Below are 27,500 nucleotides of genomic sequence, written 5' to 3' on the forward strand. Positions count from 1 at the left end.
AGAACTGAATAAATGAAGAATGAAATGTAAGAAAGTCTCGTTCTCGCCTCACCAGATAATCAAGTTAAAAACAAACCAGTGCTCAGCCACAGATTTCAGTGTGATGTAAAAACCAGATACATCACCATGAACTGATTCCTTAATAAGATGATTGATAACAAACCAAACCAGCTTGATTGGGTCTGAGACTTTTGACAGGTATGGTAATTCATCTATTACCCGTTCACCTACAGCTCCCAAATGTCATCACCACATGGGAGTTTGATATCATATACACTTTACTAAAATACCACTCACACTGCAACGCCCTCAGAGAAATGAGGAAGAAAATGGTTTAGACAACTGCAATTAGACTTTGCAGCTGGATTTAAATGGTATTAATAATGGATTTTATTCAATGGCTGCATTGGTTTTTCGCTGTCAGGGTTTTCAAATCCAAAGAAGAAAAACATTAACATTGTATGCTTTAGTATTTGCTTCTTTATCGCAACGTTGTTGTCGCAATATTCAACATAAAGGTGAGGCTGCAAATCACACGCTATCCTATTATTGCACAGCTGTAGTTTTTACTCTATATTCTAAGCAATCACATGACATGTAAACACCACAACATTCAGTCTCACCACAAATCACATGTGAGCAGTTCTACAGAGAAGAGAAGAACAATATACAGTACCTGCACTGAGCCACAGCAGCACACAATAGCAGTGATACAAGCCACGAGGACACTCACCTGAGACGCCACCATGATGAAGAGTCGGAGCCCGGAGGACGGACACAGGTGGACGGAGCAGGAACAGTCTCTGAACAGCAGCAGACACAGGTGCATGGAGCAGGAACAGTCTCTGAACAGCAGCAGACACAGGTGCATGGAGCAGGAACAGTCTCTGAACAGCAGCAGACACAGGTGCATGGAGCAGGAACAGTCTCTGAACAGCAGCAGACACAGGTGCATGGAGCAGGAACAGTCTCTGAACAGCAGCAGACACAGGTGCATGGAGCAGGAACAGTCTCTGAACAGCAGCAGACACAGGTGCATGGAGCAGGAACAGTCTATGAACAGCAGCAGACACAGGTGCATGGAGCAGGAACAGTCTCTGAACAGCAGCAGGAAACATGGCGTGAGATCTGAATCAGATCAGCTCAGAGGAGAAGTGAAGAATCATCAGGGTCCAATGTTTTCTTTACACCTGAACATGATTTAAGCCACAATAGGTGATGGGATTGCATGATGTCAGCTATCAGAGTTCTATAAGACCTGGTCCTGGAGATGTTTCAGAGGTTTCCCTGCTCCAGCACACCTGATTCTTAATGATCAGCTCACTGCAGACGTCTCATAACGACCCCTTCATTTGAATCAGGTGTGTTGGAGCAGGGAACCCTCCGTGGGTCCTCAGGAGCAGGACCAGGATTTAGAACCCTGCTGTAAGACATTGTTCAGGAGGCTGAGCAGGTCAATGATTGACAGATTAAATACAGATTGACTCTCCCTCCTGTCAGCAGGAATAACCTCTGTTTTCGAGAGTCTATTCTCTGATGAGATTCAGCAGAAACCATGTGACCAAACTCTCAACCTCTGTCAATTTGACTGAGCTTCCTCATTCCAATTAGTGCATCATTATCTGGAATCAGAGAGAATTTAATTACACAGGCACCTCATTAATCCCTTTGAATCTGTTACCTGCAACACTGATGTTCACATACTGCAACTCCAAGATGGTTTTCACTCTGTAATTCAGCTCCTTTCCATTTCACCTCCCACACTCTGAGCTACTTACAGACATTAGACTCTAATTCTGTCCTCAGATATAATTCTTTTTTTAAAATGCAGTGTTTTTTCTTTCTTTCTTTCTTCAATATTTAAATCATATATTCGATTTGAACATTAGAAGCAGAATAAGTAGAAGTATGTGTATATGGAGGTAAATAACTGCTTCATCAAAACAACACAGATGTTTCACTTCTATGACAGTACATGCCTTGAGCACCCGTTCTTTACCAAAGTTCTTTGTAAATTCCTTAGAAGCTCATTTAATCCAGTCTTAACGTCTAATAGTCTGCTTAAACTTCAGACGTGAACATGAATTCAACAAAAGAAAAGAAAAAAGAGCCAAAGACAATGATCAATAATTGGTTAATTTCTTTCCATTAAAAAAGTGTCATCTCTGTTTGCTTATGTTGTACGTCAGTGCTGATTGAATACGTTAATCCTAATCTGAGCCAAATGTCTCTGAAAACACAGCCACTGCAGAGGTTTAAAGGAATACTTCACCGATCTGCATTTAGCTCAGGAAGAATTGGGCTTCCCAACCTCAGTTTCCCCTGAGTTGAGATTTATCTTCTTTCTTTTCTTTGTTCCGTGCACCAGTGACACTTGACTTTTTAGACCCACTCATTCCCAGAATGTAAACAGTGTCCGCCATCTTTGCTAACAGTTACGCTAACAGGACCAAGTGTCACTGGTGGGCACGTAACAAAGACAATAATGAAGATATTTGAGGCACAATTTTTCAAAAATATTCACGCTACTTTCTAGTAATACAAAGCTAAATGCAAATCGGTGAAGTATTCCCTTAAGAGGTTTAAGAATGTTTTAATGGAGCAGGTTGAAAACGTTTTTGCTTGAACTTTGTTCTCAGATCAGCACTTCCCTCAAGTCCAAAGCTCATTTTGTTAAATGATGATTAAAACGCTGGTAACTATAGAAAGAAGTTCATCACCATCAATTTGAAAGATCATTAATAACTCCAGGACACGACTCATTTTCCGATATTCAGCCGTCTTTAATCACTCTCTTAGTCTCTTTGAATGTGAAACTAAACTCTTTCAGGAGCAAAGTCTCTGAGACACGAGGAAACACTGTGCTACTTAGAGGCTCCAAATATTCAATTGATTTAGTCTGGTAGACACATTAATGACCTCAAGGTTTAGTTACATCATTACATTACTGGATTAATTAAGCAAAGCTCCTGAAAGACAGATGAAGGTTTAAACGCTGCCTCTGGATCCAAACATCTGTCCTGCCGAGGTCCCGTGGAGTTTACAGCCGCTCAGTTTGTGCATCGCTGCATCGTTCAAACGCCAGCGTTCTCCATGTTAATACACAGTGGGTGCAATTCATTCATTCATTTATTCATAACATAAAATAAAAAGTACAACTAAAATAGAAGAGAGAAGACAGCTAAAATCCATAATTCAAATATTTTACACTAAAAACAATAAGTAGCACCGCTAAAATAATGGTTTGGGTTTGTAGTTACTGGCACCAGGAGAATAATGAACAACAATTTTTCAATTACATAAATAATGTAGTCAATATATTGTTTGACTTTGAATCGGAACTGGAGGATAAGTTTGATGGATGTGGCACAGGAATCATAAAGGTTTTTAGCAAGAAATTAAATCTGTGTGAGCGTCTGTGTGAGTGTCTGTGTGAGCGTCTGTGTGAGCGTCTGTGTGAGTGTCCGTGTGTCCCACAGGGGACGACGTGCCTGAACCTGCGGTGGAAGCAAACCATTAACAGTCACTGATGTGTATAACAACATATAACAAGGCTCTGCTATAGGTCCAGGTTCAGCGCCTTGATATTTCCCAGAGGAACCGTTTCCATGGTCAAAGAACACCGTAGCATGTTGATGAAATGGGGGTCACCAATTATTCCATGAAATACTCTATCACAACACCCTTTCTCTCAGGATTTCCCTGCTCCTCCAGGCCTCCAGGCTTCACTGTCCTCATTGATTTCCTTATAATAGCTGAATACCTGCTCCTGCTGATTGTAAATCCCACCATTGCATTTTGTCACCATTGAGAGGGCGATGATATATTTCAATCAATCACAGTCACACGCTTAGTTACAGCAACGCTGCAAAAAGCAGAATGAAGAGAGGAAGCAATAAGACTGCAAGAATCTGATCGATCTATCTATCTATCTATCTATCTATCGATCGATCGATCGATCAATCGATCTATCTATCTATCTATCTATCTATCTATCTATAAAATTATGCTTTAAAATGATTAAAAGGTAAAGTCTGGGTTTGGTAAAAATAATCAAGTGAATGCATATTATTTAAAACAAAAAAAGTCTGAAAATAACACCGTTCTCAAATGTTTTGTTTCATTTCCAAACAAAAGGTATGAATTACTGTCACAGAGAAGCAAATAAACTCACAGTCTTTAAGAATCTGATGCCACGGAATAGTTTTATCTTGACAAAATCACAACTCTCAGTGAGACAGTGGGGAAATAGCTTTGAGGTCTAAGCGCGTCACTCTAGTTCTGTCATCGTGATGGGCTGTTGTTGTCTTTGCAAGCGCACACACATCAGGACAAACCCCTCTTCTGTTCCTAAAAGACATCAACATTAACATTTAGATGTCTGTGTGTCTCTGTTTTCATTCAGCGCCGTGCACGATCACATGAATCATTGTGATGAACCACAACTGAACAACACACGATGTGTGTGTGTGTGTGTGTGTGTAAATACAGTATATGGTCCGTCAGCATGTTTCTCATTATAATGATAGTTCTGCTTCTGCTTTGTCAGCTTGGCCTTGTGAACATGTCATAAACAGGAGAGGGAAATCGTGGATTTGGATATGGATTTTATTTGATGAATTATAGATTAATCTAAAGGATACAAACGTTCTGGGTAACTGTGTGTGTGTGTGTGTGTGTGTGTGTGTGTGTGTGGGTGTGTGTTCACATATCTTTGACAGATTGATGCACGTGTGTGTGTGTGAACTGCAGTTCCTTCCGTTTTTGATAGTCATAGGTTCAGTGCACTCTCTCACACTCACACTCACACACACACACACACACGTTTGTGCTTCATTCATAGTGAGGACACTCCTAGACATCATGCATTCCCTAACCTTAACCAACACAACTAGGTGCCAAACCCTAACCTTAACCATGACCCTGAAACCAGGTCTTAACCCCCAAAAGGTCTTTAAAGATGTGAGGACCAGCCAAAATGTCCTCATTCTGTATGGTTTATACGCTTGTTGGTCCTCTCAAAGCACAAATATAAGAACACACACACACACACCTATTCTCCTAACCAAAGCATTATCCTTAACCTTACCCGTTAATATTTGAATCACAATTCAAATATTAACCCTTAACCAGTTCCTTAAAACTGAGGTTAGGACCTCATTAGGACCAGGTTTTGGTCTCCATGAGAACCGGTCCTCACAAGGTGAGTGTTTATGCCAGGAGAGGTTCTACAGAGGTAACACACACACACACACACACACAGTAAGCATTACAAACCTATACAGTTAAATGCTCCAGCTCATCAATTATTCATTCCAATACCAGGCTCCATGTTCACCCTCTGCTTGTTACGCTCTGACTCCGCCCACCGTCTCTATGACTATAGAAATCTATACTCATGTTTATGTGAGATTCATCATCAAAGCCTCTTTGTCACATTTTATTACCGAGGGTGTGTCTGGGGAGCAATACAGTCAGTGTGTGTGTGTGCGTGTGGGTGTGTATGTGTGCGTGTGTGTGGCTGCAGCACCTACCTGCTGGCTGATTCAGATCAAGTGCGCCATCTACTGGTCACAGAAACACCACAACGTCCTCGTGCACTGGTCAGGGTGTGGTGTTAACTTACACATCTGAGATGAAAGATGAAGAAATATGAAGAAGAAAAAAAGTTTGCTGATGGTTTCAATAACAATAGTAACAAAATTAAAATTGAAATAGAAATAGAAATAATTGCTGTATATGTGGAATTCCATCATAATAAACATATAGCAGTGATTCTTCTCTGTGCTGAGATTTTCCTCATTTACTACATATTCATGTGGAATTTAGGGGGAAACATGTTTTTCCTCATAATTGTACAGAGAGTAGTGTTTACTGTGTAAGTCGTGAGAATTATATCAGTTAGACGCAGCAACTTAACATTATGCTGGTGCATTCCTCCCTGGCGACTGCCGACCCACATTTAAAGCAAGATAACAAGGTCCAATAAAAACAACCTAAACATTTAAAAAATATAGAGAGAAAAAACAGCTGTGCTTTGGCTTCAGTGTTTGCTTCAGCTCTTATTATGCTGCTCTCTTATATCTTTACTCTCTCATGTTCTGACCTGCACTCTTTACCATTATCGACATATTTATTTATTAGGCAGCGGGGGCAGGCTGTGTGTGAGCGAGCCGCCTCAATTTTCATTTCACTGCAAACAAATCAGCAGATAAACAGGAAACAAAGGAGCCAGGGCAGGTCTCATTGCAGCCAAGGAAGCATCATTTCCCAGGGTGCATTAGCTCCTGAACGGGGTCATCAGTGCAGCTACACGTGAATGGAGTGCTATGGTTTTCGACACCAGTCACATTTCCACATGTGATTTTTCTTCTTGTGTTGTGTCCAGACTGAGCCTGAGACGATGTCATAACACCGTGACCTCTCAGGCTGCAGAGGGCAGAGGGCGTTTTTATGGTCACCATCTCCTCTGTCGCACACATACAAACATTTTGTTTACGCTTCATTTTGTTTTGTTTGTGCAGTTTTTCAGCTGAACTTGATGGATTGTTTATATCCGACCCATGAGGAGCTCGAGTCCAACTTCTACAAACGTTCTGATAAACATTCCCTCATCCTTCTCCAGGAAAACAATTGTGATAAAAACATGTAAAATAAACAAGATATTTAAGCTAGTAAAAGTGTTGGATTCTGTATTTGGTAAAAACTGATCACACATTACAAGCACAATCCGTTGCCTGTGATTCACCCAACACTGTGGATTTTGGGGGATCTGGTTGCTTGTCACCAACTGTTTTGACATCATCACCTTTTATGAAAACAGCCACTAAGGAGACGTGACATATTGCCTGGATTCCAAGAACACGGTAAAGGTTTCCTGCCAGAGTGGCGTTGTTTTGACTCTATAAACCAATACAGCAGATATGGAAACTGTGGTTTTCAGTATGAAGCCAATTAACGTTGGCGTTCACCTGATTTTTATTTATCATTTGTATCTGTAATGTCATACTCTGTGACATAAAATTATAAACATTCAATGGGGAAAACAACGTAAACATGAAGGAGGCTAATTCCCTGGGATCTTGTTTAAAATGTGCAGTGATGTGTGAACAGGGTAAAGTATCCTTCTTGCTCTCAATGTCGTTCCCAAGATGACAACAACTTTCACTCGCTCTCCAGCAATCAATCCTGCGCCTACGTATATATCTATACACATACACATACATATATATATATATATCTATACACATACACACATATATATATATCTATACACATACATATATATATATATCTATACACATACATACATATATATACACATACATATATATATATATATATCTATACACATACATATATATATCTATACACATACACACATATATATATATCTATACACATACATATATATATATCTATACACATACATACATATATATATACACATACATATATATATATATCTATACACATACATATATATATCTATACACATACACACATATATATATCTATACACATACATATATATATCTATACACATACATACATATATATCTATACACATACACATACATACATATATATATCTATACACATACACATACATATATATATCTATACACATACATATATATACACATACATATATATACATATACATATATATATCTATACACATACATATATATACACATACATATATATACATATACATATATATATCTATACACATACATATATATACACATACATACATATATATATATGTATGTGTATGTGTCTGTGGAAACCCCACCCTGAGGGAGACACTGTTATCAAAGTTTAATGAAAAAAACCTCCCTAAACACACAACAAATTAAATGCCAGTGACAAATCCACTTTGAAGTTGTTTACTAATGTTTGTATTCATGAGATTATTTCACTTGAAGATGAAACCAGGTCAATCTTTGGAGGCAGGAATGTGTTTCTCTTCCGTTTTTCTCCAGGCTTCATTTTTCTTCTGTGCACAAAAACTAACAAACAAACAAACAAACCTGAAAGGTTACTTTCATTACAGCATTGATTAATCTCCCTCTTACAATCGCACAGACAACAGACCCATCTGTCGTGTGACTAAAATACATTTGGTGTTTGAAAACAACATGGGTTTAAACGCATATAAAACTGATCACGTCAGACATTTGTAACGACCAACAATTCACAAGGGAAGTAAATTATGAGAAGGAGACACATTCATTTAACTGAAACCATTTTTTAATGAAACAATTTTAGCGTTTGTCAGAATAAGAACAAAGAAAACCCTGAAGTGTCTGGAAAAGCACCGCAGACTGAATCTGTGTCAAAAATAAAGTACAAATTAAAGAAGTGATCAATCCTGGCAACATGCAAAAATGAGAAATCTGTGAATGAAACAGATTAGAAAGAAGGGATGACAAGAAGGAGGAGGAGGAAGGGAATAAGGGAAGGAGGTAGGACTAAAGGAGAGTAACGTTCATGGGAATGACAAATGATTTATGAAAGAAAGAAAGAAAGAAAGTGACAGACACATGAGTGCGTGTAATAGAAAAGAGATGATGTAAACAAACATTCTTGTGTTGAACATGAGAAATAAATACTAAAAACTTGTTTATCATGTCGACAGGAAATGAACATGTTTTTACATTTACTAAAGAATAAGAGGACGATGGGTTCAAGTGTCCTGAGAGTGTCACAGTGATGAGAAGAGGATGATGGACGAGGATCAGGTTTGGTCTTTGAATAAGACCGTGTGAATGAGGAATGACTGACAGCACTGACAGATAAACAGTGAAGTGGTCGATCAAGACACGAGCTGGCGTCGGTGGATTTGTCTCTGTGACTTTGACCTGAGACAAAGACAAAGAGAAAAGCATTTCAAGTTCCAGTGTGTGAGAATTAGTGACATCTAATGGTGAGACTCCACGCTTACCTAAGAATGTCAGAAACGACAGAGTGAAATCCTTTGCATACAAGAAAGGATGTCGTTCTTCTTTATTTGCATAAAAGCCTCTGCTTGAAAACACAGATTCTCGCTGTTTTGTCTGTTTGAGCTGCCGTAGAAACATGTGTATTTGTCACTCATGGATCATGACCACAAGACAACAATTCCCATGATCCCACGCCGTTTCCCAACGTCATCAAACTACAGGGCTTAACAAACTTATCAGATCACCGGTCATTAGAAACGAGAAAACATCAATATTTTAGAAATTGTTATTTATTTGGCAAATAACAAACTGAATTCAGCTCACTGGGCTTCTTCTCTGAGAAGTCAGAAATCAATCAAGCATAACATTCAAACGCCAATGTTTCTGTTCAGGAATGCAAGTAAATAACTATAGTTTGACGTCTTAATCAAGAAATAATAAAGTACTTTTTCTGTTCTTTTTGTTATTCAGAACATTTGAAAATTCATGGATAACAATAATAGTTATATTTAAGCATTTCAGTGAAAGAGCTTCTACATACTGGTGTATTAACTGGTTTCTGTCTCCGCTCTACAGTGTGACACTGTACAGTGTTTGAGTGCACGTCAGGACCTGAGCAGTGAGACACTCAATTCTTTGTATGACCAGATATTTTGTTTAGTGCAGGTCAACAGAAATATTATAAACACACAGAGAAAGACTCTTTGTCAGTGGGCTGATTAGCGTGGCGATGTCACGGCCGACCTGTGACTGATAGTTCCCTGACAAGGAGGCCATTTCACCGCTGCCCACGTTGTTTTGATTTCACGGAGGTAAACTAACACTCAGACAGCTGTGGCTGTAATTTGTCTGGCAGCCGGCCTGAAACACAGCGCTCTCCTGGGATCAACACGAGCAACAAGCCAGAGAAAACGACGCCGTTAGAAGAGGCAGTGGACCAATGAGGAACCAGGGTGTCACTGTGATGAGGAGAGGGATACTGTAGCCGAGTGTGTGTGTGCTGACATTCACACATGTTTACTTTGGTCATTACACAGACTTGTATTAATTTCCTGGAGACTAAACATGAACTCACCAACAACCACTGACCCAAAAATCATGTTTTCCTTTCTCCTGAATGGAGACTGTTTTCTCTTCATGTTGACAAGATGTTCCAAATTAACTGGTCTTTAGTCTGAAAACTCTCCCTTAGGACACACACACACACACACACACACGTGTCCGTCTGCAGCAAAATAACAACACATCAGTATCACGTTTTAACTCACGTTATAATAATAAATGATCATGTTATATAACATGAAACAATAAAATGATCACATTATAACGTGAAACTGATGTGTTTTAACTTTGCTGATGTGATCCTGGTGGTATAACACAATCTCTAGCCTCTAGATTTAACCTGTAATATGTCAACTTAATGCCAACACCCAAAGTTAAAGCTAACCTAAATCTAACTCTTAAACTAAGTCTTAACACTTAAGTCTAACTCTGGTCCATAATCCATGTCTTAAACAGGAAACTGGTTTTTATCTCCTGAATTTTAAATGTTGATGTCAGATGTCACTTGACCACAAACGTGCTGATTCAAACTCAACACATAATTTTTTTGTGTGACCACTGAAGCTCTGAGCACCAGCTGGAGGCGGAGCAGGGACTTGGTTCTGCTGTTCATCCACATGTACCGGACTGTACAATCTGTGGTTCTTGGCCAGCTTATGAACAGATGATACAGATGAAGGCAGAAGGAGTAAGAGTGTTTGTGTGTCTCGCTACGACACCACTGACAGCAACACTATGAAAACATGTAAACTTTTTGTTTGACTGGGTCATGGCTTGGGTTTAAATTGACTCCCTTATTATATTAGGGTTGTTAACAAAATCAACTTAAGAGTGGAGATTCTTCTCTGTATGATGTACTAATGCATTAATGTTCCTTATTTTGACTGTTTTAAAGGAGTTTGCATGTTCTCCCTGTGTGTGTGTGGGTTTTCTCCAGTTTCCTCCCACAGGCCAAAAACATGCAATATGGGGATTAGGTAGATTGGTCACTCTAAATTGACCATAGGTGTGAACGTGTGAGTGAATGGTTGTTTGTCTCTATGTGTGGCCCTGTGATATACTGGCGAACTGTCCAGGGTGTACCCCGCCTATCACCCTATGTCAGATTGGCACAGCACCCCCCCCGTGGATGGATGGATGTTCAGAGAAAGAAAAATAACATTATCAACAACAAAACTCACCAAAAGCTACGCACCGGAGCTTTAATTTATATATTCAATTTGTTCTGTCCACAGGCGTCTTAATGAGAATCGATTTTAAATAAGAGATAAATAAAGGTTAAACAAACTTTTTCCACACTCGATGTGAGGGTCTAAGGATAGAAGGCGTCGTTTGCTCTACAGACTGTAAAGCCCTTCGAGGCAAATTGTGTTTGTGATTTTATGCTAATGTATACTGTATATAAAATCAAATTCACTCTGTGCCTGACTCACCTCAGAGGCCCAGGCAGAGCCTGAGCTCGTCCAGCGTCAGGCCTCGGTCTCCATCCCTGTCACAGTACTGAGCAAACTTTTTGGCACAACGTCGTGGCTTCAACTTCCGCCGCAGGAACTGACGAAGTGGACGAGCCTCGCGTTCGCTCAGCACCCCACTGACGTCCACGTCCAGCTGACTGAAATGCCACTGCAGCACCTTCTCTGGGCTCGAGGAGTCTACAGCGCCCTGAGCAGCAGAGGGAGCGGCATTCAGAGGTGAGGAAGAGGAGGAGGAGGATAAGGAAGGTGTTGTGGAGGAGGAAGCGTTTGATGGTGTATTTGAAGCCCTAAAGGATCAGAGATCAAAGATCAGACAATACCCCACTTTAAAGGACTAACAGGAATACATATAGGTTCTTCTTTCAAATCAGTTTCCATATTTTACAAACATAATGTTCTGCACCATTTTCTTTTCTGTAAGGTCAGCACTTTTGCAAATTGGGGCTTAGGTGAATTGGAGACTCTAAACTGACTATAGGTGTAGAAGAGAGGGTGAACAGTTGTCTGTCTCTGAACGCTACATCCATACTACGTTTTATAAAATGGTGTATCTGCAATCTGCATCCAGATCAGGTGGGATTACATCAGGGATCAGCTCTGAGCCCTGTCTTGTTTGCAATGGTGATAAACCGGTTGATAGACGAGGTCAGGCAGGAGTCTCTGTGGACTATGTTTTTTGCAGATGAGAGTGTAATCTGTAGTGAGAGTAGACGACGGATGAAAGACAGCCTGGAGAGGTGGAAGACTGCACTGGAGACAAGAGGAATGAAGGTTCGTAGGCGCAAGACAGAACACCTGTGTGTGATTGACAGTGAGACACGTGGTACAGTGAAGATGCAAGAAGTAGACGTAGAGAAAGTGGATGAGTTTGAATACCATCCAAAGCAATGGACAGTGCACAAGAGAGGTGAAGAAGAAGAGAGTGCAGGCAGGAGACGGGTGTCAGGGGTGATGTGTAACAGAAGGACAGCAGCAAACGTGAAAGAGAAGGTCTACAGTGAGGTACTGAGACCTGCTATGATGTATGGCGTGGAGACAGTGGCACTGTCTAAAAAAGACAAGAGGCAGATGTTCATACAAAGTGACCAAGATGGACAGGATTAGAAATGAGCATTTTCCAGGGACAGCTCAGGTTTGGAGATAAAGTAATGAGAGTTAAAGGATGTTAAAGGTGGAGCTGCCGGGCAGGAGGGAAAGAGGAAGACCACTGAAGCAGGGAGTCCTGTTTTACGACTGATGACAAGGTGAAACTGAGAATTAATTAAACCTTTGGTTCACAGCTGATAGTAAAGTCATAGTCGAATAGAACCAACCAGGAAGTGAATGTTGGTAACTGTGTCATCGTTTCGTTTCCGCCATTTTGCCTGTCCAGGCTAAAATGGAATCCTCGGAATTTTAGAAACTGAAACGGAGCCAGTGTCATTTGTATACTTCTCGGTTTAAGGGGCTCTACAATGACAGATTAGTGACTGTAATGTTCAATAGATAGACTTACTGAAAGAGACTGCGACTCCCAGCGTGCTTTGCTTCCAGCTGCAGAGCTCTGACCAGACTCTGTAGAAACTGCTCCTTACGAGCTCCAGGACACCCTGTGGCCAAAGGAGAGATAATTATGGTGACATCTCAACATTCTAATCCCTCGTGAGACATTAAACTGTCAGAAGTTCTTTCTTTTAATCATAAATATCTAAAAATGGCACATACAACTTTTACTTTTTTTATTTCATCATTACATTTGCAAACATTTTTTGTTTTTTTTCTGATCATATTCACCAGGAAGAGGTTTTTCGATGAACTTCCTGTCTGTTCTGTCTGGATCCTCCTCTGCACCAGTGCAGTCTGGGACCCGATTCCTGCACAGAGACACAGAAACCAGGTAAAATGTCAAGAAACCAACAGAAAACACATCAAATAGAAACAGAAAACACAGGAAATACCAAAAATAAATGTTATATCTATGTATTTATTTATTTATTGCATATCAATTACAAATGGTCTGCATACTTTTAAATGCTTTACAATAAATAAAGGTTCCATTTTTATATTCTCTGAGACAAGCACATGGCTTTACTGCCCAAGTTGAATCGTCAAGTCCTGAACAAAGTAAAATAAAGGTAAGCTTTAGGAAGGGCTCTTTGGCATATATTGAATATACTACTTGAGTATATAATCATCTTAAAATGAATACCATCTAGTTTGAATAGCCTTAGAATAAACCCTTTGAATTACATAGGTTGCCATCTCTCACTGAGATGTTTCTACAGCCAGAACAGACGTGGATTTTAGACCAGAACCAAAATAATGGCTCCAAAAAAATACACCCGGTAACAAATAAACAAGATATGGCAGAGAAAGTGGAAGGAGCTGTGAGAGAGAGTATACATCCTTGTTGGTACAATATGTACGCTTGGGAAAGAGAAGAGTGAGCAGAGGAGAGGTCACTAATTCTTACACAGTGGACCACTGAATAGTTCCAAAAATCATCTGGTAAACAAATAAATCTGGTCATAAAAAAAGTTTACCATCCACTCAGAAAAAATACAGGAAATATTTTATTTAAATTGTTCAACAGTGAATTTGTTCTTGTTGATTAAATACAACCAGGTGGGGGTGGGAGGAGAGAGAGAAGGAGTATTATGCTGCCCATCAGAAGGAAAAAACTCACATTTACAGCTTGAGGCCGCAGGGAGTTTTCCTCACACCACTGATCCAAAGAAAATCATCACATAAAAACATCCCAGACTTTCCTCTGAGGAGTGTGTGAGCAGCTGAGCGTCAACAACATTAATAAAACCTCTGGAGAACAAAAGAGTCTGACTCTTTCTTTCTCATCTGTCCTTCCTTTGATGGGAAGATCACTCAGGGAACAGAAACAATAAGTGGTGCAAAACTATATAATTACCATTAAATGCCTTAGTGTGTTTTACACCTGAGGTTATATAGTCATGTTTAAAGAGAAGTGAAAATAAATAAATAAATAAAAATTAAAAGCAAAAGAAATTAAATTAAAGTAAAGGTGCGGAAAAAAAGAAAGACTTACATAAAGCTGTAGTGTGTAATTTTTAGCTAAAAGCAAATGCGTTCACACAGTGTTGATTAAGCGTATCAGCTCCACAATTACTCTCTGGTTTGTGTCTATGGCGACATTACAGTGCAGAACATTGACAGACACATTTTTTACGTCACAATTGATGAAGTGAAGGCAGAGTCGACAACAGCAACATTGTGCGAGTAAAGCCAAACGGCTGCAAACAGATGGAATCCGGCTGAAAACACCAAGAAGCAGCCACAAAAACTGTCAAGTAGGTCACACAGAGGCCGCAGTGGTTTGGTAATTACCCAGAAGTCCAAAGGCAGAGACAGAGGTTCTACACTGGAGCTTTAAAGTGAAAACATCACATGACTGGGCACTGGTGCAGTGATTACCTTGTGGAGGTGCCGGACAGTGGCCTGCCGCTGTCCACTCTGACACACCAGCAGTAATCTGTGGCATTGTAACACTGCACGGGGTTGTAGCGGCCGTCTGCAGTGCATACTGGGATAAAACGCTGGTCCTGCCAGACCGGGTGAATCTGTGAGAGGAGTGATGCTCGCTCGCGCTCACATGTCTGAGGACTGTCTACACACAAGCAAACACACACACACACACACACACACAGTTTGCACTTACAAACACAAGGTCAGACTAGTCGTGTTATATATACAGTATAAAGAATATTGAAGAATGTGGTTCACGATCACAAGTAAACATGACTTCACACCAGCGCTTTCTTACCAGTGGGTCGTCTGACGGAGTTCATGAGGATGGTCACCCAGATGGGAGGAGCTGTGAGCTCTGGACAAGAGAGTGAGAGTGTTACTGTCAGAGAACATGTAAGAGTTATGATGAACAGACTGTAAAATACTCATACAGATATTTGTTGATATATTGTCAAAACACGCATTCCAAAACAGAAGACTTTACGCCATAATACGTTTTTCACATGTTCTCAGCCAATATTTTCTAACATGTATAATTTTTTTAATAATGGATTAATCTGTCATTTATTTTCTCGAGTAATCGTTTGGTCCATAAAATATCAGAAAACTTTAAAAAATGTTGATCATCGTTTGTCAAACCTGGAAATGATGACGTTCTCAAATGTCTTGTTTTTGTCCACAGACCAAAATGATTCACTTTTAATGATTTCTTTGTTATAAGGAGCAAAGAAATAAAGAATATATTCACATTTAAGAAGCTGAAACAATCAGAAAAAAATAGTTGATAATACATCGAATAGTTGAGTAATCGATTAATAATCGATTCATCGAGTAATTTCAGCTCTAATTTGCACTACATGCACTTTAATATGACGCCTATTATACATTGTGGTCAATTATTTGACTACATATGATACATTTGTGGCTTAATGTCTTAGTGTATTAGTACAGTAGGAGGATTAAAACACAATATAACTATTTACATGTTAACTGAATGTAACAGATCTTTGTCACCTGCAGATTTTCTGGGTTCCACTGTCGCCGCAGGTTCACCAACTTCATCTGGAACATAAGAGACAAGAGTGAGCGCACCATGAATAAATGAGTGAATGAGAGTCACGTTCAAGAACCTTCCCTCAAGCATACAGTGTTTAAAAATAGATGCAGTACAGTATATAAAAGTTATGTTGCAGTATATAAAAATGTTAATCATAACTAGAGTAAAACAAAGAATATAGAAACTTTCTCACCTTTGACTGGTATCTGAGCAAACTTGGCGATATGATCTGTTCAGGATATTAAAACAGACTCAGTCATTCATGCAGATGAACAGATTTAACAGAATCATGGCTTTGAATGTTTCCCCAAAGATCACAGCAGTTTTTACTGAGTGGAAACAAGTCTTCTCTAGACTCAGAGGAACAGTAATAATAATAATGATAATCACCTCATGGTTAGCAACTTTTTTATCATTTGTACTTCTACAGGACTTCATTTTAAAAAGTAATTAATTCTTTATTAAAAAAGTCAAAAATCTGACAGTTAAAACCATTTAGATGCAGATGCTACAGATGAAGTGAAATGAATGTATAGTTTAGTGTATGTCTGACCCGTGCAGCTGGGAGTCAGATGAAGGACTGACGTCCCACTGACAGGTTTGCCGTCTGGTGTGGAGCACCAACAGTACCCGGTTTGGTTGTGGCACTGCACCGGAAGGAAGTGACCGTCTGGGTGACACTCTGGCACAAACATGGCAGCTGCCGTGCTAAAATGGCTGCTGCCGCTGCGGGCGTTAGCCTCCAGGGCCTGAGCCCGAGCCAGCTGGCACTTGGACTGAGTCAGACTCAGATCTGAAACGACAGAGAAATCAGGGTTAAAATGTACTTCCACCGATGGTGACGAGTGTTTACTCTGATAAACACAGATAAACTCACAATTACTCGACTATTTTTCAAATGAGGGAATCTTTTTTAAATCTTAGAGACATCATGTTTGCATTAAAATGATCTACAAACAACTTTTGGTTGAGTAGTTTTCTTACGTGAACCAAAATCCACATTTCTATTCTATTCATTTCATTTTGGTCACCTTTTCATGACATCCTTCACTTAATCCGTCTATGCTAAAAGTTCCAGGACAAACTTCAGAGTGAGGAAGGAGATATTTAGTACTACTGGTTATTTGTCACGAATGGATCATGACTCTTTGCCTTTCGCTGCATATTCTGTCAAATTCTCCCCTTAAAGTGCAAAGGCATAGGGGAAGTCAATAAGATAATGCTGAAACCCTGAAATGATCAAACTAGGTCTTTTATTATTGTATTGACTGAGAGACCCCTAGTGGCAGAAATGACACACTCACAACAACATAGTATATAATATATTATATAGTAAATAGTATATAGTATATGGAGGTGTGTGTACCTGAGCAGTGTGCTCGTGAAGCGAGCCGTAGATGTGTGTTGATGCACTGAGCCCTCTGGAAGGCACACAGTGATTTGTACAACCTGCCGTTGCTGCCGCACACTGCTCTGTGGCGCCCCCTCTGGCAGTCCAGGACACACCCACGGGGCCACATGTTCTCTGTGATCAAAAAGGGCTAGAAGAAAAACTCAAGGTTTTGTGCTGCAGACAAATAGGACTTTTAGAAATTATGATTATTACAATTGTTATTATTATTATTTGTATTGTTCCCATATTATATTGACAAAACCCAACATGAGAGAGGCTGTTCAAGCTTTATGGTTGATTTCTGACGCCTGGTTGAGGCTGAGCACTAATAAAACCGCAGGCGAGAAGAAGGGAAGCAGAAAAAGGCTTCACTTTCTGCACGGTAGCATTAAAATTGGCTTCGCTCTGGAAAACTGAGAGAAAAAGAAGAGGCAGACAGAGGGTGTGAAAGAGAGAGGGGGAGGGAACAACACATCTGACACATGAAAGCATTTCAGGATGGCTGAGCAGAAAGTGAGGAAAACGCCTGACATTTTAACTGTGAGAACCCAAACGCTGCAAAACTAATGAGCGGATAAATGTCACTAACGGATGGAAGAATGGCAGAGTCTTCCCTGCAGAAATATGCTCCATTTCTGTCTGAGGTGAGCAGTGATGGTGTTTGGCAGCAGGACGCCGACACATGCACAGCTCGTAAGAACTTTTCACAAACGTCATACGAGTTTGTGACAGCAAAATATTTTTGGAAGGATCTTATAAAAAAATAAATAAAAACCTCCAGACATGCAATGGAAAACATTTCCTCCCCAAAGATTTATGGACAAACTTTTCCTTAATTATACACTGACCAATTCACTAACCAAATATATTCAAAGCACTTGTAATCATTTTGAATTGACTTAAGTGAGGAAAAATAGTTCAGTGGCTCATTAGTCTCAATGATGGATTTCATATAGCACCACACAAACATATCAAAGCTATCAAACACAGAGGTTCAGAGGAGACATTGAGGAAAATATTTTGGTTGGAAGAAACATGTTCCATCACTTCTGTGCCACCCTGGAGTCTCCAGGCCCAAATCCATGAAAAATACTGAAAAATACCTGTTAAGAATTACTCCACTGTCTTCACAGAGATCAACCACTACTCTCCTAAAATCCTCATCTACAGTGGACATCAAAAATAACACACTTTCTGACCAAACTCTTGGTTACAGTTTACATTGCAGTTAACATAAGATGTTAGTGATTCTTACACACTGGACTTTCTCTTTGTCACAGAGACAACCTGACTTTATTATGTATTTATTCATTTTTTCTATGTCATTTCTGGGACATTTCTATAGTGATGCTTTTTAAATGGAGATAAACTGAAGATGTAGGACAATGTCATGTCATGGAACAGATGATGCCCTGGTAAAAAAAAACAACAACACCACTGGTGTGAGAAGAGGTGTGGTGAGTGTGATGATCGAAATTATTCCCACATGAGAAACAACATCGCCGTCTCAGCTCAGGGATCACATGCAGCCGTGCATACGTCTCCAAAATATACATCAGATTTGTCACGCTGCCACACAGACTCTGTGAAAACACCCACGACACGCAACTTAGTGCAAGAGTACGTGCACACAAACACGCACACACACTGGGAAACACACTTTGGACAAACTGTAGGAGACACGCAGAATGAGACATGTGTGTCCTCATGTCCACACATTACCTGCTGTATCTGTCAATTATTCCACTAAGGGGAAAGTTCATATTGATCTGATTTAGGTCAATAAATTTAATCAATAATAAATGTAGTTTAAGTCAATTTTAATCTGTTGCATATGAGCACAAACAAACGACAATTCTATAAGGACATACTCTATGAGAGGTCAAGCTCCAGTATAACGCAGTTCACATTTCAAATGGAAAATCTATCATTCTATAAAAATGTTTTGAAAAGATGGAGGAGGAGGAGGAGGGAGGAAGAGGGAAAGTGGAACAGTGCATGAAAAGTAAAGCTTCAGTCCAAGCAAAGCAGAAAATACCGTCTGGCCAAATCCTCCGTGAACCACACGGGTGCAGCCTAACTCGACAAACAGCTGACACACTGAAAAATGCTCTGACTTGTTAAGATGAATATCTGTCTCTTGCATGACATTCAAGGCTGCGTCAAGGTAAAAATAATAAATGAAACCGAATTCAATTGTCTGATGTGTCTCAATGGGTTTATATAAAAGTGAACAGGAAGAAGGGAGAGATGTGGACAGCAAAGAGAAAAGTAGAGGATGATGGTTATGGTTATGGAAGGTATGAAGGACAAAAACACTCAAGTGGGACCAGGAAAGAGGAGGAATGGAAGAAGAAATGGGTGTGAGGGATAAAGGAATGAATATGGAAAATAAGGAGAGAGGGAGGGACACAAGGCTGCAGGACTAGGACTCACAGATGTGGAAGAAAGGAATCGAAGAATATTTGACAGAGAAGCAGCAAAAGGAACATTTTAATGAGAGCAAGAATGGATGAATAAAAGAAAGATGAAATAAAAAAGGAGTGAGTGTTGCAAAGAGAGACGCTGAAGTATGAAAGGAGGCACTCGCATGAAAAAAAGAAAGGAATTAAGAAAGGTGAATGGAGAAAGCAATTAAAGTCTGGGTGGAGTAAACGAAAAGGAAAAAATGAGGAGTAGTGGAGGGCAGGAGTCCAGGTGCAAAGTGTTGGGCAGACGTGGGATTTCCTGTCAGTCAGGTAGAAAATCCACACACTACAATGTCCTCAGTGTTGAAACAATTAGCACCAGTGTGTCTGGGCTTATAAAACATCAGCCATGAGTGTGGAAGTGTGAGGGAGGGGTCAGGAAGTGAGTGTGCAGCACAGAACGCGAGAACAAGTCGCCACTGTCTCCTCGTGCCTCACACCTTCCAGATAAAAAACACACACACACACACAGACTCATCTCCACAGCTTTGCAGAAATAAGACGGAGCGCCGATGCTGGCGAGTCTGCTGTACAGCAGCGTGACATGGACACACACAGTCAAATATTGAACTGATCATTAAAGGTGCTACACATAAGAAATGTCTGATATTAAAGCTGTAGTGCGCAACCCTCTGGTGCTGCAAGCGTCCTATACTTTGTTAATAATAATTCCGTTTGGAATGGTAGTTATGAAAAAACCACCACATCCACACCTAAAATACAGCTCGTAGTACTTAAACAAATGCTGAACAATACCAAAACTAAACAGCGTCACTACTCTTCTCAAAAAATATCTACACCTGAGGACGTGCAGTGGAGATATTTTAAAATAATATTTGAAAGTATCTCCAGAATCTGTCTTTACCATAGACAGCTGAATAGAAAAGGCGGCTGATACAGACGAGCCAGACTTTCACAAACAGTTGGAGTAAGAACCTACAAAAAGTTGTAAAAGTGGATTGTTTTGGTTATTGTTAAGAATTCCAAAGGAGGTGACAAGTTCCACACTGGAGCTTTAACCTTGCTGTTACACAGACTTTTCAACAGGAAGCTCAAAGTCACTCCTTCCTCTGCACCAAAGTTCACAGTGAACATCAGTCATTTTACCTCCCAGAACACAGGAGTTGTTAATTCATTGGTGACTCCATCACCAAGTTCAAAAGTGTTATTTTGTGACTTCAGTGTTTGATCTCATGCTTTCAGTAACACAAACTTACCAAAGAGGGCAGCAGCTCCTGCTCTGTGTTCTGTGAGGAAACATCACTGAGTTTGTCCATGCACACAAACAGATGTCAATGTACATTATGTCTTTTCTATTTCCTGTTACCACTGTTATATTTAGACATGACCACAGTTCATCTGGTACGTCATTACACATACTCTGATAAATATACCACTACAGCAATGTGGTCTCACACACACACGCACACACACACACGCACACACACACACACACACACACACACACACACACACAGGTCTTTTCCCCCTGAGCAGCAAGTTAAACATTTACTTGGCAGCAGAGTCGTGCGTGTGTGTGTGTGTGTGTGTGTGTGTGTGTGTGTGTGTGTGTGTGTGTGTGTTTTGGTGGTTGGTGTTACCCTCTCCTCCTCCTCCTCCTCCTCCTCCTCGTCCAGGGAAATGAAAACCTCTCTCACTCAAAGACGACAACTAATGAATCAAACATGAGATTTGTCTCTCTATCCTGAGACTCAATTTTGTGGTCTTTTCCACTGAATAAGCTCAGCCGTGATGTCAACTCTGTTCACTTTAAGTGAACCAATTACAGGCCAAAGTCAATGTGACCTGACAAATTAGAGCCATTCCTCTGCACACGGTAACCAAATTAGACAGGTTTAAACCTTTATTTGTTTAGTAAATAAAGTAAAGCTGACAGCAGCTTCTCTTCCTGAAGGTTTAAACTTTTACAGACGTCGGTGTAAAGACTTTGACTTTGCTTTGTTTCTACTCGCCTGTCTTAGTGTTTGATCAATCTCCCACATCTACAAATAATATGATTTTAAGTCACAATCATCTCAGTGGTTTACAGAGAAAGTCGGTGAAGGTTCTCAGTCATGGGGTCGTGGTCTTCTTCAGCAGTTAACTGTAGGTGACATTTCACCTCTTATCGGAACTGAAGAGGTGAAACGTCTTCAACTCAACTCAAGCAACTCAAGTCCAGTCCAGTCGCCTACAGCCAACTACTGAAATTTACAAAGAATGATAATGACAAGAAAAGAGAACATGTTCATTCAGCAGCGGTTTTCTGGGAGATGTCAGAGGTCAGAGGTCAGAGGAGAAGGACTAAACTGAAAAACAATCATTTCAATAATCACGTCTAAATGTCCCCTGTACCTAATAAAGTGGTCGGTGAAGTTGCTCCATCACATATATGTTGGTTACAGTGCAGTTTCCTTATTAAGCACAATAATCCTCTGACACAACAATCTTTTAAAATATCAGACGTCGTTGTAGCCTAAAACTTTACATGAATCAAATGTTAAACAAACATTTCTCAGTAGACCACACAGAACAGGTTACTCATCCCAATATACGTGCATTGTATTGTTGTCGTGTATTGTTAATATCTTTCTATATTGTAGTTTCACACATGTGGAAATGCTGCTGTGACAATGTAAATGTCCCCAAATGAAGGACTATTATCTTATCTTGTCATGAGCAAACTTCACTGTCGTGTTATTGTGAGGTTTCACATTATAAACTACAGTGTTTGTGTCAGTGAGTATAATACAGCTAACAGGAGTCAGAGTTCGGTTCTTACCGCTGTTCTGTCGGACTGAACAGAACCACAGAGGACGGAGACGAGCAGCGCGCGGCAGGTGAAGGTGAGCGCGAGCATCGTGCCGAAAGTGTGCGCGCGGCGCAGGATTTTGATGCGGGACGGCCTGTGAACGAACAAACAAAACAAAACAAAGTGCGGGTCACGTCACGACTTGGCCGTCACGTCTTCTTTTATCAGTGAACAGCTCATGTCGTTCTTCTCTCACGGTCACGACGCGAGTGCAGGTCCGAGTTCTGCACGCGCACACTGGACTCTCCCCCTTCAGTGCAGTTCTGCCCATTTCCGGTGGGAGTTGAACAAGAAGTGATCATTCGCTCTCATCAACTTTGATTCATTAATAACTACAGGTAGAAAAGGTACTAACAGCTGTTACTGTGATGACAAATCTACATCAGTAAAAGTAAAAAAAACTCCAAAAACATCAAGATAACAAGATAAAACATGTCAACATGACTTTAAATATTTTTAATTAGGTATATCATGGAGTTATTTTCGTGCAAACCATCCCAGATTAACACATGGTTTAACAATAATACCATTCATCAAATGAAAACCTTATTTTCTTCCTTTTTTTTTTGAAAGGTGTGATTTAAAATGTAGTGTATAACAATACTTGAAACAAAATATACTTTTACTTTGCACCTCTGCAAGAGAAAAACAGACCAATGTTTTTACTGACAGCATATATTGCATTTATCTTTACAGTGATGGATGCAACAGAATGTTATTTTGACTGTATTGTGTGTTGCACTTTAAAGCAGTGGCAGTGAGCTTGAATGATGCCTCCTGTGCCGCCTCATTTCAGGAGTTACACGCCCACGACTGCACATTAAGACCATTCAAATATTTTTAAAATGATTAAGTCATTTATTTCAGGTTGAACTAAATGCAAGATTTTACTCATTTGAATTAAGAGCACTCACTCCAACCCACATGATATCAGTGATGTGACATTATACAATGATTATACAAAAACAATCATGCCGGTATATTTTTTTTAGTGTCCCTTGACAAAACAAAACAACTGCCATAAAGTTTTAAAAAAGCTTTTAAAAAGTCTGACTTGATTAGAAAATGCAAACATTTACTAATAGCACGTCAGTGTCTAATATAACCTACATTTGTATGTTTCATACCATCTTTTATTTCTGTAAAAGCAGATGTGAATGTGTTGCATATGAGAAACAAATGTTTATTACGTCACAATTATGGTTGAATTGAAAGCTTTTCTTCGTCATTTCTCACAGTGAAACTCTTATCACCAGTCTTCACCACAGAGCTGTAACGTTGTCCAATGTTTAATGTTATTTATCAGGTCTTGAAGCTTTATCTAACCTTGTTTACCCTCACAACTAAATGGCTAACCTTAAACCTCATCTAATGCTAACCCTCAAAAATCCTGTTAAAATTGACAGGACCAGCCAAAATGTCCTCACAAAGTCAAAATGTCCTATTTAAGACATGTAACACACACTCACACAAGGGAAAGGAGAGAGAGAGAGAAAGAAAGACATGAAGCAGATGTGGTATTTTATAAGGAAACTTTTATGTGTGCTTTGTGAAACTCACTTATCATTAGAGACAGAAGGCGTTGCAGTTTCCAGTACAGCAGATAAGGTTTGATATTAAAGAGTACAAAAAAACGGAAAATCACAACTCCAGAGTTCACTTTTCTCCAACCTGGCATGGAAACAAAAAGACAAAAAGAAAGAAAAGAAACAAGGTTTTGGTCCGAGTCTTTCCTTCTCTGCTCCCTCCCTGTCCGTCTGTCTCTCTGTCTCTCTGTCTCCTTCCATCTCCCTCATAGACAGCCAACAAACACTGGAGAAATCTGTCCCGTTTAATTTAGACAGGGAACATCACAGCCTGATTGATAATCACATCTTTCCCCTGGACTCAGATATTCAACACATCATGATTGCATAGTTTGTTTTTTTTTTGTTTTTTTTTTACACAACAATTTCCTTTTTTTAATTTTAATATTTCTGTATTTGTAACGAATGGAATGTTTACATAAAGACACCTCCCTGATTTTTGCCTCCCTCTCTCCTTCTTTCTTGCAGTAAATTTTCTTTTCCTTCTTTTCAGAGACAAATGAGGGGGTGGAGGGATGGGGGAGTGGGAGAGTGAGTGAGGGAGAGAGTAAGAGAGAGGGACAGGGCTTCAGCCACCAATAGGCATTTGTTTGGTTGTTTTGTTTTTTCCCTCCAACAGTCAAACCAGGAGTACTCCCCTTTGCCGTTACCATGGTTACAGTGGGGGAAAAAAAGAGGAAAAAGTCCAAGAAAAAACCTTCACCCCGTCAATCAAATGCATCCATGATACAGATCTAGTTCTAAATGCACGTGTGAGCTGTGGTACATAAAAGTGAACCAACATAGACGACTAATCTTCGCGATCATATAAACGTATAGTTTTGTATTTAAATAAGCACCTGATGCCCACAACTGGAGGAGAGTAGTTTCACAGAAGCAAATATTTGTGGATTATTATGGTATTGCCTGTCATGGGATTTATACAGAAAGGCCTCATCACCATGGTGACAAACTTCTCTCCATTTATGTTTTCCATTGATAAAAGAAATGAAATGAGAAAAGACTTCCAGAAGCTCAAACCTATCCACTGGTGAAACTGCTCTGTGATCTCCGCGATCATTGTGTTTTTCTTGTATTTACTTATTTTTCTTCCTCTTTTTTTTATACATTTCAATTTGCATAACCAAACTGGAAACGCCTTTGATCATTTATTTCTCAACAACTGGGACTGTGTGTGTGTGTGTCGTTCCTCGCACTGAAAAAATAAGTATGTACAGCGCTGAACCCCGCCCACCCGCCCACCAACACAGGTCTATGCCCCGCCCACCCGAGCCCACCACCCACCCACTGCAGGAGAAAAGAGAAATAAATGAAGACAGGAGGAGGTTAAACAGGTCACCTTATCCAGCAACATGGGAATTATGGGTAAATATGTCATTTTCATCTCTGGTTGGTCAAACACCGCCCCCCTCCCATGCCCCTCCCTCCCCCCCACAGCATATATCTCTCTAGGATCTAATACACAAACCTCGCCAGACACCACTTCAAACCCCACACTGCCCTGCTCCCCCCCACCTAATGCCCTGGACCCCTGGCAAGAAGAAAAGAAATTATAATAAAATAAACAAAAAATTAGCATAAGTATCGGATTAGCTTTTGATGCCCCTCCCAAAAATCCTAACCCACGTTTGACCCCACAAAAAAGGCAGAGAGGGTGAAGCTAAGGACCCACCGTACAGAGCAGCTGTTCGTCCTACAGCTGCCCCTGGATATGCCTGTTCCAATGAAGCTTTGATTCAAAATTTCATTTGTCATCGTGTTCACGACATAATGGAGCTGGGAAACATTCAGCAGAGGCCAAACCTAACTACAGATCAATCAACAAGCTCAGATCACCTCTAAACCGGCACACACAGGGGCACCTCACAAACACCACTCACACACCTAGCGCCCACTTTCCCGGCACCTTCTCCACGTGCAGAAGAACTCTCTACCTTTCCTTCCCTCTTCATCCCCTCCCCCTCCCCCCTATTCTATCCAGCCCTCCTCCTCTACAGGTCACTTTCTCCGTACAAGGCGGTGGAGAAGGACATGTAGTCGAGGGCGCCGGGTACGGCGTCAGGCCCCGTGTAGGGCGCCATGCGAGCGATGCAGTATTCTGCCTGGTCGGGAGGGAGTTCTCTCCTCAGCTCCTCAGCCATGATATAGTTCTGATGGACACAGAGAGGGAGGATCAGTGAGTGAGGTTTAAAAACTACAAGAAAAACATTTAATACTGTAATCAACAGAAAATAAGAAAGAATAACAGTAATATAATCAAAAGACAAAATCTTTTTTTCATTTTAAGTTTATTTGGAAGGGACAGTTCATGTTAATGAACATTTACAGAATGTAAAGACACCAGATTATAGCCAAAGGCTAGTTTCCATCTGCTGTCACTAAAGATGTAAACAATATAGATTACATTATGGAGAATGTAGTCAGAACCCAACGCTCATTGCCTTTTATCCTCAAGTCTCAGGCTCTGTGATATTTTATTGTAAATTTGTATCCAAGTAAAAAGCATGACAAAGAATAAATTCACCTGTATGACAAAAATGTAAGAGATCTTGATGCTAAAAACAACACATACAGATGCACACTCACCTTATCAGCGGCCAGGATCTTGAAGGAGGCGATGACCTGGTCTGCAGTGTCCCTGTCAGTGGTTTCCGTGGACATGAAATCAATGAAGGCTTGGAAGGTGACGGCGCCGCTGCCGTTGGGGTCCACGATGCTCATGATGCGAGCGAACTCCGTGTCGCCCTGACAAAATAAAAACAAGAAACCAAAAACAGGTTAACCCGGAAAAGAAAAGCACTCTAAACACACACACAGATGCAAGCTCTCTCTCACACACACACACACACACGCAGATGCACGCTCTCACACACACACACACACACACACACAGAAAGACACAGACAGATGCGCACATACCAACAGTGTGTGAAACTTCAATCACAATGAAATACACTGAGCTGATGATCCAGTAACACACTTTCACTAACAAACACAGAGGACATTCGCTTGCATGCAGTCTTAACTATCGACATGAAAAATGAATCAAAGCACAAAAGCAACAAAGACACAATAAGCAGCAGTGAGACCAACAGGGGGAGAGAGAGCAGGGTGTCCACAGGTCCAACATCACTATTTACCATTTAACTTGGTAACATATAAATGTTTACAGATATTACTCAGCGACAACATAACTATGAAACATCGTTAAACAAT

General features: G+C 40.3%; 2 protein-coding genes across 7 annotated transcripts in view; both read right to left on the minus strand.

Moving 5' to 3' along the window:
• Nucleotides 1-7,879: 7,879 nt before the first annotated feature.
• Nucleotides 7,880-22,947, minus strand: LOC131463187 (SPARC-related modular calcium-binding protein 1-like). Of its 2 annotated transcripts, none has more exons than XM_058634945.1 (11): nucleotides 22,669-22,947; nucleotides 17,392-17,566; nucleotides 16,579-16,818; nucleotides 16,219-16,254; nucleotides 15,983-16,030; nucleotides 15,264-15,323; nucleotides 14,915-15,107; nucleotides 13,262-13,341; nucleotides 12,984-13,077; nucleotides 11,447-11,775; nucleotides 7,880-8,005 (listed from the first exon to the last, which is right to left on the minus strand). In XM_058634945.1, the coding sequence occupies exons 1-10, from the start codon at nucleotides 22,744-22,746 to the stop codon at nucleotides 11,448-11,450; spliced, it is 1,332 nt and encodes a 443-aa protein (XP_058490928.1). In that variant the 5' UTR covers nucleotides 22,747-22,947; the 3' UTR covers nucleotides 7,880-8,005; nucleotide 11,447. The 2 variants fall into 2 exon arrangements, with proteins under 2 accessions (XP_058490928.1, XP_058490927.1); XM_058634944.1 differs by lacking the exon at nucleotides 7,880-8,005 and adding an exon at nucleotides 8,242-8,870.
• A 2,775-nt stretch (nucleotides 22,948-25,722) lies between these two features.
• LOC131462598 (alpha-actinin-4-like) overlaps nucleotides 25,723-27,500 on the minus strand; it is a 49,259-nt gene continuing 47,481 nt past the window's right edge. For 3 of the 5 annotated variants that reach the window (XM_058633913.1, XM_058633917.1, XM_058633914.1), the window contains 2 exons: nucleotides 26,871-27,029; nucleotides 25,724-26,434 (listed from right to left, as the gene is read on the minus strand). In XM_058633913.1, coding sequence (XP_058489896.1) covers nucleotides 26,276-26,434; nucleotides 26,871-27,029 — 318 coding nt within the window. In that variant the 3' untranslated portion in view covers nucleotides 25,724-26,275. Of the gene's footprint in view, nucleotides 26,435-26,870; nucleotides 27,030-27,500 lie in introns of all 5 variants that reach the window. The other 2 variants (XM_058633916.1, XM_058633915.1) reach the window with 1 other exon arrangement.

Source organism: Solea solea, chromosome 7 (assembly GCF_958295425.1).
Source record: "Solea solea chromosome 7, fSolSol10.1, whole genome shotgun sequence".
NCBI classification, from domain to species: Eukaryota; Metazoa; Chordata; class Actinopteri; order Pleuronectiformes; family Soleidae; genus Solea; species Solea solea.

What these genes read in the sequence shown, in the direction of transcription:
- LOC131463187 (XM_058634945.1), bottom strand. Translation starts at nt 22,746, where the DNA reads ATGCTCGCGCTCACCTTCACCTGCCGCGCGCTGCTCGTCTCCGTCCTC. An exon ending in CTCCGTCAGACGACCCACTG is followed by an intron (nt 15,108 to 15,263) that starts GTAAGAAAGCGC and finishes GCTTGTGTGTAG; the next exon opens with ACAGTCCTCAGACATGTGAG. An exon ending in CTGTCCGGCACCTCCACAAG is followed by an intron (nt 13,342 to 14,914) that starts GTAATCACTGCA and finishes GTCTCTGTGCAG; the next exon opens with GAATCGGGTCCCAGACTGCA.